The 19472-nt window shown below is 40.7% G+C and overlaps 1 protein-coding gene across 1 annotated transcript in view; it reads right to left on the reverse strand.

The window, feature by feature from the left end:
• The window catches only part of EXTL3 (exostosin like glycosyltransferase 3), a 41975-nt gene that overhangs the window by 19465 nt on the left and 3038 nt on the right, over nucleotides 1–19472 (reverse strand). The window contains exon 2 of the mRNA XM_065879382.1: nucleotides 6930–7057. Within this exon, the coding sequence (XP_065735454.1) occupies nucleotides 6930–7057 (128 nt within the window). The remainder of the gene's footprint in view (nucleotides 1–6929; nucleotides 7058–19472) is intronic.

A 19472-nucleotide genomic window follows, 5' to 3' on the forward strand; every position in this document is an offset into this window, starting at 1 on the left:
TGGGGTTGGATCCCTGGTTGGGGAACTAGGATCCCACATGCCGCACAGCACAGCCAGAAGAAAAAAAAAAAGCTTAGAGACCACTGGTCTAAATAGGAGACCGCTGCCTGGAGTTAGGTGCAACAGTCTTAATTCCTGATTTGAGCAGAGCTCAGGTAGAAACCTACAGCATGAAAAGAAGTGGTCTACAGAACCATACAAATGAAAGACTTCATAAAGGCAAGAAATAAATTGAGAATTCAACGTTTCCAGGATAAACCATTATAACATCCTCAAATTTATAGGTAAGGTACAACAAATAAAATCAGTTTCACAGGCTAAAATCATAGAGCTGAAAGCACTTATGTTCCACAGCACCCTACATCCTTGCCGAAGTGCTTCGGGGGTCCCATAAACAATAGACCATCACCTCCCCACTCCACCTCACCCCAACGGTGATTTAAACTGCCTAAGAAACTCCTTCATCACTCGTGGAACTTCAACTCCTAAAACACGTAAGATTTCAGGTCAAAAGAGTTCCTCTCCTATTAAGTTTGAAAGCGACTAATCTAGTCCAACAGATGAGACACTACAACTTCTATCACAACTCCGCAGCTGTCTAAATGGGCTTTCTGCCACATCCCACCCAAATCCCTACCTCTGTCCTGATTTATCTCCTAAAACTGACTCCCAATTACTAACCTAAAAAGCTCTAAGATGTTTTAATAATACATTTTGACATTTACGGAATGTAAGGATTGCTAATAAATACCAATGGCATATCCAAATGCTATACTCCTAAAGACACTGATCTCTTCAAATGCTTATTGATCCTACTAGTCCCGAAATAGCAGAAGAAAGAATGCGAAACGCTATTTTAATTATCAGATTTGGCTGATTTAAGTCAATATATACAGTTTTTAATAAGGTAGACTATCCCTTGCTAAATGATATCAAAAGGCAACATATCCAATTTGTTAAAGGCTGTCGATGCCCAACTAGGTATTAATTATGTTAAATAATAACGAAAAAATCAGCATGGAAGCACAAACACCAGACAAATGCAAGTAAAGGCTCAAGTACTTGGGATGAGGTGTCAGGGCTCTCAGACAGTGAGGTCTCGGTCTCAGTGGAATCGGAAAGTTAGGCATGTTAAAATGCACTTATAAATAATGCTATCAATTTAAGTATAAAGTGTTACACATAACCAGTTCCTTAACATTACAGCCAAATTATGCTGTACTCAGTATTTCCAACCTATGTGCAGTACCATAGACCATGCTTTGGTATGTATACCTTATCCTCTTTCTTTCTTTTTTTTTTGGCTGTACCACACGGCTTGTGGAATCTCAGTTCCCTGACCAGGAACTGAGGGCCCCGGCGGTGAAAGTGTGGAATCCGGACCACCAGACCACCAGGGGACTCCCAGTACACCTTATCTTTAATGAATTATTTTTTTAACTGTGTTAATGTTCCAATTACCTACAAAATATGTTAGGGAAAAAGTTTCAAAGGTAATTCTATAGCTCAAACTTAAAGAAAATTCACTGGATAAATTCAACTTTGCCAAACAACTAAAGAGAAATTTTACAATAACGAAATCAAGATACTATTCCACTGAAGAATGTGAGTCACGACTCACATTCTTCTGTTAACATTTCAGATTTACATACTATCACCTTTGAAATAAGTGCATCAATTCAACCTTCTCATGGCACAAACTGTGGCACATCATTTCCATATTAATATAGTCAAGTTAAAAAAAACCTGACAACTCAAATATTTACATTCTTTTAAATAACGATGATTTCTTTTTCTTGCAATCCTATGAGACTCAAAACGATTTAATAAGTTACCTGAATGAAGCAAAAAGTCATGTTACTACTAATATTTAATTTAAAACTGATTTTTCTGATCTTCAAAACTTAGGCAAATGGTTTTGAATAAAGATCAGTATATTAAAGATATTGAGTACATTAAAGTAATATGGACTACGTCACACACAGAGACCGTCTCATCCTTCTTGGTTATATTTCCATGTTTCTCCCTCTGGTTCATTAAGAACCAAATGATTTGAAATGCAGTAAGAAAATAAAGGGTAAAATCAACTAATAATCAAAAAATGTATTTAAAAAATAAGGTGAGATTTTGCTTCCTGACCATCTAAAACAATAGTCTTTTCCAAATTCCATGTTTCTATGATATTATGTAAGCCTTTTCCTCCTGTCTAAAATAAAATATTAAGGAATGTATACCAAACCATGATGAAGGAAAAAGGTTTTGATTAGCTCCCTTTGGAAGAGAAACCTCAAAGCAGAGCAATGGCATACAGAGAAAAAGATCAATATCAGATCCAGTGGTGGAATTAAAAAATTCTGGGCCAAGATGACAGAGATACTTGGATCCAGGAAGAGAGACCTACCTTCCAGTCCACAACCCCATCCCTCCTCATACAGCTTACACTATCACCTTTTTTAAAAATAAAGTTTACTGAGACATAAATCACATACCATAAAACTCACTAGCTTAAAAGTGTACGACTCACTGGGTTTTAGTATATTCACAGAGCTATGCAACCATCACCACTACCTCATTTCAGAATATTTTCATCACCCCAAAAAGAAACTCCATAACCATTAGCAGTCCCTCCCCATTTTCCCCCTCCCCATCCCATGGCAACCACTAATCTACTTTCTGTCTCCACAGATTTGCTTGTTGTGGACATTTCATATAAATGGACTCATATATTATGTGACTAGCTTATTTTACTTAGCCTGTTTTCAAGGTTCACCCATGCTGTAGCAGGTTCACCCTTGAACTTCATTCCTTTTTGTTGCCAGATAATATTCCATTGCATGCATATACCACGGTTTGTTTATCCATTCATCAGTTGATGGACATTTGGGCTGTTTATACTTCTTTTAGTTTTTTTTTGACAACTGAGTTTTTGGTGTGTGGCAAAATGTATGTAACAGAAAATTTACCATTTTAATCATTTTCAAGTGTACAGTTCAATGGCATTAAGTATATTCACACTGTTGTATGATCATCAATCTCCAGAATTTCTTCACCTTCCCAGCCTGGAACTCTGACCCACTGAACACTAACGCGGCATTCTTGCCCTCCTCCAGCCCCAGGCAGCCACCACCTACTTTCTGTCTCTATGAATCTGACTACTCTGGATGCCTCATATAAGTAGAATCATATTTATACTTATTGACTCTTATAAATAATGCTGCTATGAACATTCATGTACTGCTTCTGTACAGACAGATGTTTTTAGTTCTCTTGGGTCTCTTTATCTGTCCCTTAAGAACATACCTGTTTCCTTCCTTGCTGTGTAAGCTGAAGTTTGCCAAGATCCATATTATCTTTTGCCAGAGGGAGAATTTCTATTTATTTATTTATTTAAAATCAAAGTGCAGTTGATTTACAAGTAATTCAGTTATACATATATATATATAATTTTTCAGATTCTTTTCCATTATAGGTTATTACAAGATATTGAATATAGTTCCCCGTGCTATATAGTAGGTCCTCGTTATCTATTTTATATATAGTAGTGTATATCTGTTCATCCCAAATTCCTAATTTATCCCTCCCCCCACTTTCCCCTTTGGTAACCATAAGATTGTTTTCTATGTCTGTGAGTCTATTTCTGTTTTGTAAGTAAATTCACTTGCATCATTTTTTTAGATTCCACATATAAGTGATATCACGTTATTTGCCTTTCTCTGTCTGACTTACTTCACTAAGTATGATAATCTCTAGGTCCAACAAGGTTGCAGCAAAATGGCATTATTTCATTCTTTTCTTATGGCTGAGTAGTATTCCATTGTATATACATATACCACAGCTTCTTTATCCATTTATCTGTTGATGGACACTTAGGCTGCTTCCATGTCTTGGCCACTGTAAATAATGCTGCAATGAACACTGGGGTGCATTTATCTTTTTGAAAAGGGGACCCTTCTACACTGTTGGTGGGCATGTAAATTGGTGCAGCCACTATGGAGAACAGTATGGAGGTTCCTTAAAAGTCTAATCTGGAAAAGATGAAAACTCTAATTCGAAAACAAAGTTTTTAGATCAAAGGATGCCCAAACAAATGAGAACAGAGTCAGGACAATAAAAGGTTTAGAAGTCGAGCCAGAGATAATTCACCAGTCATAACCAGAGGCTAAACCTCAAATTTCAAATGACTGTTAGGAGACTCTTACAGCTCAATAATAAAAAGGCAAAGGATCTGAATAGACATTTCTCCAAAGAAGATATACAAACAGTCACTGAGCACATGAAAGATACTCAATATCATCAGTCATAAGGCTTCCTATTATTCTCTCACCACTTGGAAATCTGTTGACAAATGGAAAAGATCAAAGATCTTCCTAGGGACTTCCCTGGTGGCGCAGTGGTTAAGAATCCACCTGCCAATGTGGGAGACACAGGTTCGAGCCCTGGTCTGGGAAGATCCCACATGCTGTGAGGCAACTAAGCTGGCATGCCACAACTACTGAGCCTGTGCTCTAGAGCCCGTGAGCCACAGCTACTGAGCCCACACACCACAACTACTGAAGCCTGCATGCCACAACCGCTGAAGCCTGCACGCCTAGAGTCCGTGCTCTGCAACAAGAGAAGCCACCGCAATGAGAAGCCCGCACACTGCAACGTAGACCCTGCTCACCGCAACTAGAGAAAGCCCATGCACAGCAACGAAGACCCAACGCTGCCAAAAATAAATTAATTAATTAAAAAAAAATCTTCCTAAATCAAGAGCCATAGAAGATAGCAAGTGCCAGCTATCTTAATAAGCTTCAAACTCATCAAAGCAGGACCCTTTAACCATTCTTGGGATCTAGCACTGATTGGCAATTCTCCTGTTAACATCCCATGACTCTGTTCACAGCTCCCAGTCCTTTAGCATGCTCTAAACTGCATCATGCTGTATCAGAAATACACCACCTTCCCTCCCCTCCCCACCACCATTAATAACGACAACTGTGATGGCAAAAGCCCATTTCTGGAACCATCACATGGCTTTTGTTCCTTTCATAAAAACAACTAAAGAGAGCTGGCTTCTTACGGTCATGGTACAGAGGAACACATTCCAGTGGGATTTTTATCACTGCTAACAACAGACTCTTGCCTCAATAATATAGTAGGAGGAAGAAGTCAAAGGAAATGAGAGGCTGGGTGAGGGAGAGGAAGAACAGATGTTCTGATTTGTCAGAAATATGTCAAATAATTCTTTATAGATGGACCTAAGACAAATACAGCAATAAAGCCGCTGCTCCTTTCATCTGAGCATCTGCACTTATCCACTTAAACCAAAGGAAGCCTAAAAGCTAGGGGTCAGGCCAGGCTTTCAGTGAATGGAACAAAAGCACAGAGAAAAAGAGTTCTCCATCCTGGATCTGTACTTAATTTGAACAAGATCTCCAAGGGTATCTACTCCAGTGCTTCTCAAACTATCTGTGGCAAACAAGTAATGTTCCCCTGGCTTATTCATGCTTCTGTAAAACACAATAAAAATGAATCACATGGTTTCTTACATATGACATCAAAAACACAAGTAACCTAAGAAAACATAGACAAACTGGACTTCATTAAAATGAAAAGCTTTTGTGCTTTGAAGGACACCATCAAGAAAGTGAAATGACAACCCACAGGATAGGAGAAAAAATTTGCGAATCATATCTCTGATAAGGGACTTGGATCTAGAATGTAAGAGTTCTAGAGAACTCTTACAACTCAATAATAAAAAGACCACCCAAATAACAATGGGCAAAGGATCTCAACAGACGTTTCTTCAATGAAGATATATAAATTGTTATTAAGCACATGAAAAGATAGCCAATAACATGAGTCATTAGGGAAATGCAAGTCAAAACTACATTGAAATACCACTTCACACCCAGTAGGAGGGCTATAAATAAAAAATGGAAAATAACAAGTGTTGACAAGGATGCGGAGAAAATAGAACCCTTATTCACTGCTGGTACAATATAAAATGGTGCAGCCACTCTGGAAAACAGGAGTGTACGTTCCTCAAAATGTTAAACGAAGAGATACTATATGATCCAGCAATTCCACTCCAAGGTATATATCTAAGAGAAAGGAAATGTTCATATACAAACCTGTACATGAATGTTCATAGCAGCACTAATCACAATAGCCAAGGAGTAGAAACAACCCAAATGTCCATCAATGGATAAATGGACAAACAAAATGTGTACATCCATACAAAATGGATGAAGTACTGACAGATGCTACAAGATGGATGAACCTTGAAAACACTATGTTAAGTGAAGAAACCAGTTACCAAAGAGCATATATTATATGGTACCATGTATATGGAATGTCTGTAAAAGGAAAATTTATAGAGAAACAAAGTACATTAATGGTTGCCAAGGTCTCAGAGGAGTTGGAGAAAAATGGGGAATGACTGCTAATGGGTACTGGATTTCTTCTGGTGGTAATGAAGATTTCTAAACTAGATTATGGTGATGGTTGCACAACTCTGTAATTATACTAAAAACCACTGAATGGTACACTTAAATGAGTGAACTGTACGATGTATGAATTATATTCAATAAATGTTACCCAAAAAATGAATTATAAGAAAAAAGTTCACACTTGGATGTCATGGTAAATATCAAATCATTTTAAAGTTTCTAAATGCCTACTCTCAATTTTTGTACTTACCTCACTGTGGACAGGTAATAAACTGTTCATGGGCCAGCGTACCAGTCCAGCACACACTCTGAGCGGCCCTGATCTACTCCATTCCCTCACCTGTACTGTTCCCTCAGAGTGCGATATCTAAGCCCAATAAGATGTCTCAGTTACTATCAGCTTTGAAATTCACTTGGCTGCCTAATCCAGGTTTTGAGTTAGTTTCCTGTCACTTGCAAACAAAAGTGTTTCGTAACTGAAAATCAGGTCCTCACCGAAACCCAAACATGATTTCATCGTGGCGGAGGTGAGCGTCATCATCAATAGACAGGATGGCCTCTGTCTCGATTTCATTCCAGGGCAGGAATCGATTGTTCAAACTGTTCTTCTCAGTACGGACCACCTGTAAAGAGGAAGGAAAAACACTTAACGATCAATGCTGCATCGTTCAATGCAAAAGCATAACTGCCTTTAGGTCAAAGCAGACTGCGGCTAAACATCCTGAATAGTTTCGCCTGCTGACCTACCACCTGTAAAATCTAGCATACGCCTTTTAGGAACAGAAATTGCCTCATATTTCAGCAGATGTATAAAGATTTCACATTTTAAGCTGTATTCATTTGCTAACTAATTTTTCTGTGAAACAAGCTAAAGCTGAGGATTATTCTACGTATGCAATAAACACAGTCTAGGGAAATTAAAAATAAGTTTCCCAAGAGAACACAAGATGGCAGAGTAGAACTGAGATTATGAGTCTCAGCCCTGGAATCCCCTTTAAAACCAAACTCAGAACTCCCTTGAGTCTATGTAATTTCTGACCCCCAATTTTAAGGCCTTTCTCTTTGGTATAAAAGAACAAAGGACAGTCCATCTGGTTGAGGTTAATTACTTATTACTTCACTTTTCCAATTCCTACCTGCAACACTGACTACACTTACAAGAGGTTTTTCTTTCAAGGTGTACCTGATCCAGTAAAACTAACAGCTTTTGTTTCCAAAGAAATTCCCAATTCAAAGAATCTCTATCCAAAGTGACCCACTATGAAAAGCAGTAATTTCTTCACAAAACAAAGATTAGTGCCCAAATGGTAGAACTACATTATGATTTTAAAAATTATTTAAACCTGCCTCAGATAAGCATAGTTTACTATAACATAGGTAGTAGCTTTATTATTCACCTTGTCCCTGATAACTCAAATAAACAAGGATGAACATACTCAGTACTTTGATAGCTCATTTTATTTTTACGGTTTCTATACCTAATTAATCCAGCTAGTGAGGAACCATCATTTTATTCTCAAAAACCAGAAACAAAGAGAACTTCTTGAGCAATCACCTTTTTGGAAAGCCAAGAAGGGTCATCTTACTTTTAACAAAACACCTTACTTGTAATGAGGCTAACCTCCACGTAGCGTAAGGAATGTAATTTTATCCAGAGTCTAAAAGTTTATGAATGGTTTCAGTACTCCCATGACCTCACGAGTATTGTCCCTTTGGCTTAAAATACTCTTTCTCCTATTCCTCTACCACAATTATTCTCCCCCTGGAGACCCAGTTCAGATGCCTCCTGTCACTCCCCAACCTCGTCAAAAGTAATCACTTCTTCTGTGCTCTTAAGGCAGAGTCGTCATATTTCAATTACTTCATTCTAGCACACTTAGAATCCAATTAGTTCAGAGCCAGAAGGGCCTTGGAGATCAGTCAACTTTCACTTTACATGTGGACGACTGGCAAGTGGCAGAGCTAGACTCTAACTAATAACCCCAACTCCAAATCAGTGCTTCTCTGCTAAACTTCGATTAAGTTTATAAATCTCATCCAACGAAAGCCCCATGGAAAATGTATTATTAATTTGTGTACCATCAAGAAATAAAAATGCTGCCAAACAATAAAGATGGGAAATAGTTTATCATTTAGAATGTTTAATAAAGAGCTTTTTAAAACTTTGCCTCAGTCCTGGAGGAGTTCCTACCAAGACAAGGAAAAATCTGTAACAGATTTGCTACTACGGAGAGCCAAGCAATCGGCAGAGAAACCCATCTTGCCCTGCAGCACTTTTTTCCGTTGCTGAGCAGAGGCTCCGGACGCACAGGCTCTGCGGCCATGGCTCACGGGCCCAGCCGCTCCGCAGCACGTGGGACCTTCGCGGGCCGGGGCACGAACCCGCGTCCCCTGCATCGGCAGGCGGACTCTCAACCACTGCGCCACCAGGGAAGCCCTGCCCTGCAGCACTTTTGACCAATATAAAAATCCCTGGGCTTGTAGCCCAGACCTCCCAAGCTCGGGTTCAGCAGTGACAGAACAAAGGCACTGAACCCTGGGTCAGGAAAAAGAGAGGAGCAAGAAGGGGGAGAAGGCCACGTGCTCACCGTGGTATCTGCCTGGCTCTACCTCAGAGAGTGGGAGGGTGGCCAGAAGTAGCCGAAGACAAATGCCAACCTTGGTGATGGTAAAATGCTGTCTATCTTAGGAAATACCCAATTTCAGAGATGTGGAAATGTAAACTAACGTCCACCCCAGAATCAGCAGACTACGGCAGCTGTTCACTCGAACGCTTGCCCCACAAGCTACCCTCGGGTCATTCATGTTACTGTCCTGATGTGCCCAGCATTGACTTAACACAGACCTGCAACGCTGCCAGTTCAGGTGAGTACAGCTGTCCCTCAGCTCTACCAGGGAATACACATAGCTTAAAATGAGAAAAAAAAATCCGTCAAACATCCAATTCTTGAATATTCAATTGTAGATTACCAATTTTGTGAGTTAACCACCAGGAGGATTACCTACAGCACAATTAACAATCCAAGAACATAGTACAGAGCTCCAGTACTCAAAATACAATCCAAAGACCAGCAACACGGGCATCATCTGGGACTCTGCCAGAAATGCAGAAATGCAGCCCTCCCTAAACCTACGAAGTCAGGACCGACCTGCATTTTAACAAGATCCCCGAGTCCTATGCACATTAAATTTTGACAGGCGCTGGTACAGAGGAAAAAGCATGGCTTTGAAGTCAACCAGAAAAACTTGCGTTCAGATTCCAATTCTACCACTTGTCATGTGTATGAACGTAAGTAAGCAACCTCTCTGCTAAATCGTCACAGCACCATGTTGTGTGCAAAAATGCAAGTTGTTTATCAGCCAAACTTGACAACCCTACAAAAAACCTCTTAGTCTAAAAACAAGATACAGGGCTTCCCTGGTGGTGCAGTGGTTGAGAGTCCGCCTTCCAATGCAGGGGACACGGGTTTGTGCCCCGGTCTGGGAAGATCCCACATGCCGTGGAGCGGCTGGGCCCGTGAGCCATGGCCGCTGAGCCTGCGCTCCACAACGGGAGAGGCCGCGACAGTGAGAGGCCCGCGTACCACACACACAAAAAAAAGATACAAGGGCTTCCCAGGTGGCGCAGTCGTTAAGAATCCGCCTGCCAGTGCAGGGGACACGGGTTCGAGCCCTGGTCCAGGAAGATCCCACATGCCACAGAAAAACTAAGCCCGTGCGCCACAACTACTGAGCCTGCACTCTAGAGCCCGTGAGCCACGACTACTGAGCCCAAGTGTCACAACCCCTAAAGCCCACGTGCCGTGCTCCTCAACAGGAGAAGCCACTGCAACGAAAAGGCTGCGCACCGCGACTAAGAGTAGCCCCCGATCGCCACAACTAGAGAAAGCCTGTGTGCAGCAACGAAGACCCAACACAGCCAAAAATAAATAAATTTATAAATAAATAAATACAACAATTAAAAACTAAAATGATCATGATTTAACACCTAGAACATAGCCAAACTTTTTGTCTAATTACAGAGTAAATCCAATCAAGAGGACCTGCTTGTCCTTTGGAAGACTTAGAGCTGAAGGCCTCATATCAAATATGTGTTGGCCTAGATTCCACATGCAGCTTTTCTGAGAAAGTCTATTAAAGTCCATTAAGGGGCAGGTCCATTAAGAACAAGTCTTCTGGATTCCAGGAATACATCACATGTACCATCATCTCTGCTCATCCTGGCACAACTCCTCTGGGATGACAGTAAGATCCCCAGGATTAGGGAACTGAAGCAACATCCATCAGAATAAAAGAAAAACTTTTAAGGATTCAGAGAAACACAACGTCAAGTATGGCAGCAGCTTACTTGTGGTTAGCTCACAAACAACTGTGGTCAGTAGGTCTGCTTTAAGGATTCGGAGTGGTGGTTCTCAGCTAGGAGTGATTTTGCCCCCCAAGAGACATTTGACAATATCTGTGGACATTGCTGGTTGTCACAACTTGGGGGGGCGGGGGGAGTTTCTTGCATCTAGTGGGCAGAGGCCAGGGATGCTGCTAGATCCTACAGTGCACAGGACGGCCCCGTGAAATAGAATTATCCAGCCCAAATGTGACTGTGCCACTGCTGAGACACCCTGATTTACAGTCAACCACCAGGAGACAGTAAAGCAAACTCTGAATAAATGTAACTCGTAATTTAAGCACGATCACCTTTTTCCCATAAACCAAAAGAGATTTCCACCTTTCAAAGTTTGCAAATACAAACTAAAATTGAAGGGTGAGGGGAGTGAAAGCTTTCTTCTACCAAATTTGCTTCAGAGCTATAGTGCTTAATGGCTAGACAAAAGCCAAGCAAACCAACCGCTGTCCTTTCTGGCACCAAAATCAGAACAAGGAAAAGATTCCAATATTTGTAATGCAGACATGCAGATCAGCACTGGCCTCTAAGGATCTGAGAAAAGGCAGATCTGAGAAAGGGCAGATCAAATGTGAAAGAAATGAGTCAACCAGAAGTAATATGTCACATTTGGGAAATATTCTCATTTTTTTTGATGTTATTTTGTTTTTTTCCAAATTAAAACAACACTCCTCCCTCCCTCAACAGTGGCTATTTTTTTCATGCCTTATGATTATAGCTTAGTAACTTGTGAACATGAAGACTGACCTTCAAGTTACTGATTTAAATACTGGCATGACACTGACTAGAATGTATAGAGCAGTGCCTGGCATGCAGCAGATCTTCAACAAGTGTTTTATAAATGAATGAATAAACGAATAAACAGGAAATAGGACCTAATTTAGCCCTGTCCATCCTATTTTCAGAATACAGAATAAAGACTTGAGAAGTTTATATATCAAAACTATAAACACTGGATATACTGAAAACTCTCTGTATCTAATCTAGTTTTCTATAGCAAAAAAATCCATCAACCTACAACAGGCCAGAAGTAGTGCTCACTAACACTCATTTTTCCTGTTCCACACACAACACTCCCTGATGATGTCTCCCTAGTTCTCTGTTCACCATCATTCATGAAGGCGCCCTTCGTCTCATCATCAACGGAACAGTCCAACAAGCACGGCCTAGAACCCTACCATATGCAAATGTATAAAGTGCATGCATGATCAAAAATCAATCAGTATCTTCAATTAACACTCAGCCTGGTCCTTGAGGAATTCTGGAGTTTATGAATAATAAAAGAACTGCTACTCGAATAGGGTCCTTTCTCCTACTGCGTTAACCAGGCATTTGGTTTCTAAATCCAGGCAGAATCAGCAAATCCACATTAATTAGCCAAGTATCAATTCACATCATAAGTATTTAATCAGCTACCATGATAAGTCTGAGTCCCAATTAATAGCAAATATCTCAATATCTAAGGGATGAAAATGTAAGTAGTTATTGCTATTTAAAGGAACAACGGAACATTTCAACAATTCAGTAAGTGATAGCTGCTCAAGTGAAGCAGAATAATGCAACAGAAGAACTTCTCCAAACAGAAGAACTACCTAAATATGGAATCTTTTTGAAAGCAGCTCATGACGAGCCATAGGCATGTCTCTGAAGTTGGTAGGAAAGAAAAATAGGACATGAAGAGATTAAGTGAAGCAACCTAAGTCATACAGCAGATCAAGAGCAGAGAACACTAAAAAGTAGAACATTATCTGAGAAGTAGTAAAATTTGAAAATGTACGTGGACACTATAAAGCACCACACAAACACATAATGCCACCTACTAAATTCATCAACTTAAATACACGTATAATGTTGTCCTTTTTCTCTTTAAGATCAAATTTTGCCCAGCCAAACCCAACAATCTCCAACAATACATGCATCTGCATAATACACTTCTGTAATGGATCCATTTCTGAGAATGAACTTTATGTCAAGCCATCCTACAGGCAATAAAGGTAAACAACAACTAACTTTTGTCCTCCATCCCCCGCTTTCCTCTAACTTGAAAAAGCAACCCATCATAGAGCTCAGGAAGCAAGAAAATGAGGTCCAAGAGGAAGCACATGGTCATGTGTACCTACTTGTGAGGACCCATGTGAAACAGAGCTTGAGGTGACTGGGTGGAGAGTTATCAACAGAAAAGACAACTGAAAAAGAAGCAGCACCAAAACTTCTTGATTTTTCAAGGAGCTCATTCATTTAATAAACAGAGTGGTAGGGGCAAAAAACTGGGAAATGCAAAGAAGGAAGGAAAAGGAATAAGAAGGCAACACAGCAAACTGGTTTTCCATTTATAACTTTACATTTGAGTCTAATGCATTATTTAAAAAAACAGTATATGTTTTAGGTTATGAGATAAGACTGTCTCAACTTATAAGAGAAAAAGTTGCCAATGATCCCTGTGAAACTGTAGGTAAAACAGCATAGGTTACAGGTTCACCACCAAATGAGAGAATGCATATAAACAGCATGACACAGTACCTACCTAGCACATGGAAAATGCTCAAAAAATGTTAGCAATTACATGAGATTAGTAAAACCTCTTACTTGAATTTGTAAAATATATATACTATGTATCTATGTATGTATGAATGTGTGTGTGTGCATATATATACATACATACATACACACACACACACACACACACATGCTGTGCCTTTCCAAGAAACTTAGATTTGGTGAAAAAAGAAAACTATGCACTGAACTAGGAATTAATACCTAAGTTCTAATTTAGGTATTAATTAGTCAAGTGACCTAAAGCAATAGAATTCTCTCAGATTCCTTACTTTGAATTTGTAAAAAAGAGTACATATAAACTAAGAGGAGGGACATTATCTAAAGAACTGATTTACTGCAGTTAGTAAATCATTTATGCAACATGACTTTTCAGCAATTCCTTTATATCACACATCTATAATATCTGCTATTAATTTCTGATTTCTGGTAACTTTGTTTTATGTAATTCTTCACAGCCATAGCCCATTCTCAAACAGAAAAAGAGAGCTATAACTGTAGCCACCTGATTATTAAGTAAAATATTGTAAACAAACAAACAAACAAAAAACCCAGGGCTTCCCTGGTGGCACAGCGGTTAAGAATCCGCCTGCCAATGCAGGGGACACGGGTTCGAGCCCTAGTCCGGGAAGATCCCACATGCTGCAGAGCAACTAAGCCTGTGCGCCACAACTACTGAGCCTGTGCTCTAGAGTCCGCGAGCCAGAACCACTGAAGTCCATGAGCCTAGAGCCCGTGCTCCACAACAAGAGAAGCCACCGCAATGAGAAGCCTGAGCACCAACGAAGAGTAGCCCCTGCTCACTGACACTAGATAAAGTCTGTGCACAGCAACGAAGACCCAACGTAGCCAAAAATAAATAAATTAATAAATTAAAAAAAAAAAACAAAAACCAGACGTACCAATACCTGGTGAATTCACCAGACTTTGTACAGTCTCGGACCTAGAGAAACTGGACAAGGTTTCTCCTGTTAGCTTTGCCTAGAATTTAGAAAATTAGTATCTGACACATTCAAGTAGTAGTATTTTTTTTTTTTTTGTGGTACTCGGGCCTCTCACCGCTGTGGCCTCTCCCGTTGCAGAGCACAGGCTCTGGACGCGCAGGCTCAGTGGCCATGGCTCACGGGCCCACCCGCTCCGCGGCATGTGGGATCCTCCCGGACTAGGGCACGAACCCGTGTCCCCTGCATCGGCAGGTGGACTCCCAAGCACTGCGCCACCAGGGAAGCCCTCAAGTAATATTTTTAAAAGTAGAGTGGGCACAGACAAAAAAATAAAACATATCAACTTTCTAAAGAATAAGACTTTAGAATTATCTCTACTCTTGCCTGAGGTCCAGCCAGAAATAAAGCCTTCAACTGCCCGGCTGGCAGAGGCCCAAGACTGAATCTTAATGACTGAGCTGACGACACAGCCAGTTTCTCTTCCAGTCTTCCTGAGTAGACTACTGGGGCAATAGTACTAAAATAACTAGGCTGGCATGACATTAAGTTCCCAAAACAGAACTCTCCTTGTTCAATTCTAGTATCAAGGGCTGGGAAAGAGGGAAAAGGGCTAAAAAAATCACCTCGTATCTCTACAGTTTTCATTTTGGAAACATGGCACATTCCGGCCTCACTTCCAGAGACCTCGGAGTCTCCCAGAGCGGCGTGATAGCTTATCTCTGAATCACCACCTCCACCACGACTGCCCCGTCCAAGCCGCTGGCACCCCTCACCTGGGCTACTGCAATAGCCTTTGAACTGTTCCTGCTCTTTTCCCCACGGTCGCACACATACCATATTTCTCCCTGCTCAAAACCCTCTGCTGGCACCCTAATGCACTGAGAATAAAACCTGGAATCCTTACCATGGTCTACATGTGCTGGCCTCTGCCTCCTCTGACCTGCTCAAACTCTCCAGTCGATCATTCCACCCCCAATACACTGGGTCCCCCTGCCATGTCCTGAACCCAACAAGCCTGTTGCACTTGCCGTTCTCTGTATATTCCTCCAGAATTTACGTGGTCCGTTCTCTCACATCCTTCAGGCTTCTGCTCAAACATCACCTCTTCAAAAAGGGCCTCCCAGGCTCCCTGTGTAAATGAGCTGTACCCTTTACAGAGAAGAAAACTAGAAATTAAGAATCAAGGGCCTGGCTGTCACAAGACTGAGAAACAAGTGAGTACGTAGCGTAGAGATGGGCAATGTTTTGAGTGGGCAAGACTACACTGTGAATGACAACGTCCCCTTCATAACAGCCCACGTTTTAAAACTCCAAAAGGACAGACTTTCACGGTCTCATTTCCAGTCAACGCTCCAACAAGGCCACCCTATTTAGTACAATTTTCTAGACTATAAAGCAGAGTGAAGATGTGTTAACTGGTCAGAATAAAGTAATAACTTGAACCAAAATTCTGGGTGGGGCCGTGTATCCAAAAAGAGACCACCTGGAGGCTCCTACTTCCAGGATGGCTGAAAAAGCCCCACCCAGACCCAGCCTCCTGTAGACGGTAACGTAAACTCTGGACAAAAATACCAAAAAAGCATTACCTGAAAGCACTAGATAGTGAGCAGAAGGCAACAAATTGTGAAGGGGAGCTGAAATTTAGGAAGGAATTACGGACACGGGGAGACTCACCGTTGCTTTTGCCCTGAGAGTACGCCAAAGTCAGTACCATGCAAGACTTAAACTCGCATATACAACACCCAAGTCTTTCTGGCCTGAAGAATGAGGAAAAGAGTTTGGGGCAGCCACAGCCCCTGGAAGAAAGGAGATTCCAGCATGGAGAGAGCCAGATAGGGGGAGCTCCATGTACCATGTATAAACTGCCCAGTCTCCGGGCCACCCCTGAACCATGCATGCTTGGTGCTGTTTGCAAGCAGACCAGCTAAAGACAAAAGGGCTGAACTAACATTTGCGTTGCCACTTGAGAGAGAACGTGCAGTCTGAGTCCAACCAAATTAACTGCCTGCTAAAACTAAAATCTCAACACTTCTCAGAGAAATAAAACAAAACCCACAGTCTTCAGAACATTCATAATGTTTAATACAAAACTGTTTGATGTGATGTACAAAGAACCAGAAAAACATGACCCAGTCCTCAGGAAAAAAGAAAACTCAATTACAGCAAATACTCAAATGACCCACATGTTGGAATTAGCAGACTAAGATGTTAACTAAGATGTTAAAGTAGCTATCATAACTGTGCTCAATGAAGGAAAGCATACTCAGAATGGGAAAAAAACAAAACAGGAAATCTCAGCAGAGAAACAAACTGTCATTCTTAAAAACATGGAAATTCTGGAACTGGAAAATACAGTATCTGAAATTTAAAACTGACTCAATGAGCTTAAGAGCAGTGTAGATACAAGTCAGTAAACTTGATGACAGATCAACAGAAATTATCAAAGATAAAAAAGATTTTTAAAAAATGAACAGAGCCACTGAAAACTGTGGGACAACATCAAAATGTCTAATATACATAGAACAGAGTCCCCAAGAAAAGGAGGGCAAGAATGGGACAGAAAAATATCTGAACAAATACTGAATAAAAATTCCCCAAAATATGATTTAAGAAAACATAAATTACTAGGCTCAAGAGGCTTAGTGAACCCCAATCAAAACACAAGTCAAAGAAAACCACACAGAGGCATATCACAGTCCAACTGCTGAAAACCAAATTTAAAGAAAAAGTCTTGAAAGCAGCCAGAGAAAAATAACACATTACATACAGGGAAACAAAAATCTGAGAAATCACTGACATATCGTTTCAAAGAATGGAGGCCTGGAAACAATGGAAAATCTTTAAGATGCATGAAAGTGGTGGCCTCCCCACCTAGTAGGAGTTTTTCAGAAGACAGCCTTCAAAACCCCCGGCACAACGCTACCCTCCATCCGACTTCCATTAAACATTCATGTCTTCTGCTCCAGGCGCTAAGGAACCTGATTCGACTGTTCAGAAAACGGGCAAGAGACGGCGAGAGAGCAGTCACCCACTGTCCCAGCCTCTGGGCAGCCGTCCCACACCATTCAGGTGAGAGACCCCTGCAGCTGGTGGCACATACCCCATCTCCCTGGGGGCAGTGCTGTCACCACGCCCAGGCCCTACCCCATCTGAACTGAAATTCTCTTTATATAAAGCATTTGGGGCAGGAGGGTGGCCGTGAAGATCACATTTACTCTAAGCCAGACCCGATGTAAGTAATAGAAAAGAATGAGGGATTTTAACATATTAACCCCAGCAGGTACCCCCTAAGACAACCCCTCTTTCCTTACACAAACAGCTAGCAATCATGCCCATTGTGCTGCTGGCACCCTGAGCAGAAGAGAAGCACAAACTGCCCAGGATTTTCTGAAATGGCATGTAGCTTCCTGGGTTGATTCTTTTAGCCAAAATGCTCGTTTCAAATCATTTTCCCTGAAGGACTGGAATCGGACAGATTGCCTGGGAACCACTCTGCTGCTAACTTTACAAAGACCTGTTAACTGTAACACAATGGATAGGTCACATCTTCACCCTCGGTGGACAATCCACTCTGAGATGCTTCCTAACAGTGCCATTCTCCCACAGGGGAGAGCTGCCAGTCCCTTGTAGCCCTGATACCTGGGTAGTGTTGACTCTATGCCCAAGAGGTTGACAATTCAACTGCTGCCCAAAAACACTGCCTCTCTTAAATAGAAAACAGTCCAAATATTTAGAGAATGGAGTGAAACTGTCCAGCTTGAAAGTGTTTTTTTCTTTTTCAGAAGAACTTGAAAAAAGTGTGTATCACTAATACGAACAAGCGATTCAAAACAGCCCCCCACTTGGAAAGTCTCTGGCATTTTCTGACTAGGCATTGTATTGCTGCAATGAGCTACCCAGTAATCAAAGAGGACTACTTATTTCCCACCAGAGTTAAAAGGAAGGATTAGTTCTGGTAAGTTCTCGGACAAATCTCAGTCGCTGTTAACTGTTGTGGCATCGGCTTCTCTACGTCCCTATCAAAGAAAACTCAGGAAAACGGAAAACAAAGGCTGCTTTATTATTCTATTTGAGCAGCATCTACCTTTCACAGAACAATTTTTTTTTAAATTTCAATGACATTCAAAAGTTGTAACTAAGAAAATAAGTGAAATGTATTTGGGAAGACGTCAATAAAAAGAAAATCTCCCCGTTCAGCACTTTCTTAATATACACGATGAATTCTGGGATCAAAAGTTTGTAGAACCCTACAGTCTTTGAAGAGCCTCAGATTATAAATTCAACTAAATAAAATACAAGAAAAGATTAGCAGCAGTAGTAAGAGAGTAGCAGGATTCCTAAGAAAGAAAATTTAAAACAAAGATTTGTACAAGAGAAGAAAAAGTGGTAACAGTTATGACACAAGGGAAATTATATAGCAGATACAAGAAGGCTTCATCAGGGAAGTGAGTCCTTAACAGAAGCAGAACATCCACGCTGCCCTCCATCTCCTTTGACAGGAAGGAATAAGTAGGAATCAAATAATTTGGGGGCACCTTTCTAGATTCCTTACTTGTACTATGTTAGATTCCTCTTTAATCCTGAAGTCAAAGGAGTTAATTAACTTACCAAAGATGACAAAATGACTACTTAATCCCAGGTCTATATCACTCCAAAATGCATGCTTTCCCATTATACCATGATGCTGCTTAGAAAATATTTCACGTGAATTAGTTCCTTAATGAAATAAATTTTTAAAAAACTGGTGTAGCCTGAACATTCCTCTTCTAGGCAAATTCTTCCTAAATACTACACTAATTTTCTTAAGCAAGCTTCTAGCAATGATGGCCCGTCAGACCTTTGCCCTTCTTTGCTACCTTTTTCTGGAAAGTACCTAAGCTGCAGGGTAAGTAGTTGCCAGGTGGCTTAAGATTTGCTCTAAGGCCTCACATTTAAGAGAAATGGGTAATCTCCCTCTAGATTGACAAGTTTACATCAGAAGGTGGATAAACAAAGTACTCAGAACTAAAGCTCTATCCTGCATATTTGGCTATTACTTTTCCTGTAAAATACAGCATCCTAACCATAACAGATGGAGTAAAGAATGAGAAAGAACCTGCAAGAGACTACAGAAAAGGTTCAGGATCTCCAACTCTAAAAACA

This window comes from Phocoena phocoena, chromosome 6 (assembly GCF_963924675.1).
Source record: "Phocoena phocoena chromosome 6, mPhoPho1.1, whole genome shotgun sequence".
NCBI lineage: Eukaryota > Metazoa > Chordata > Mammalia > Artiodactyla > Phocoenidae > Phocoena > Phocoena phocoena.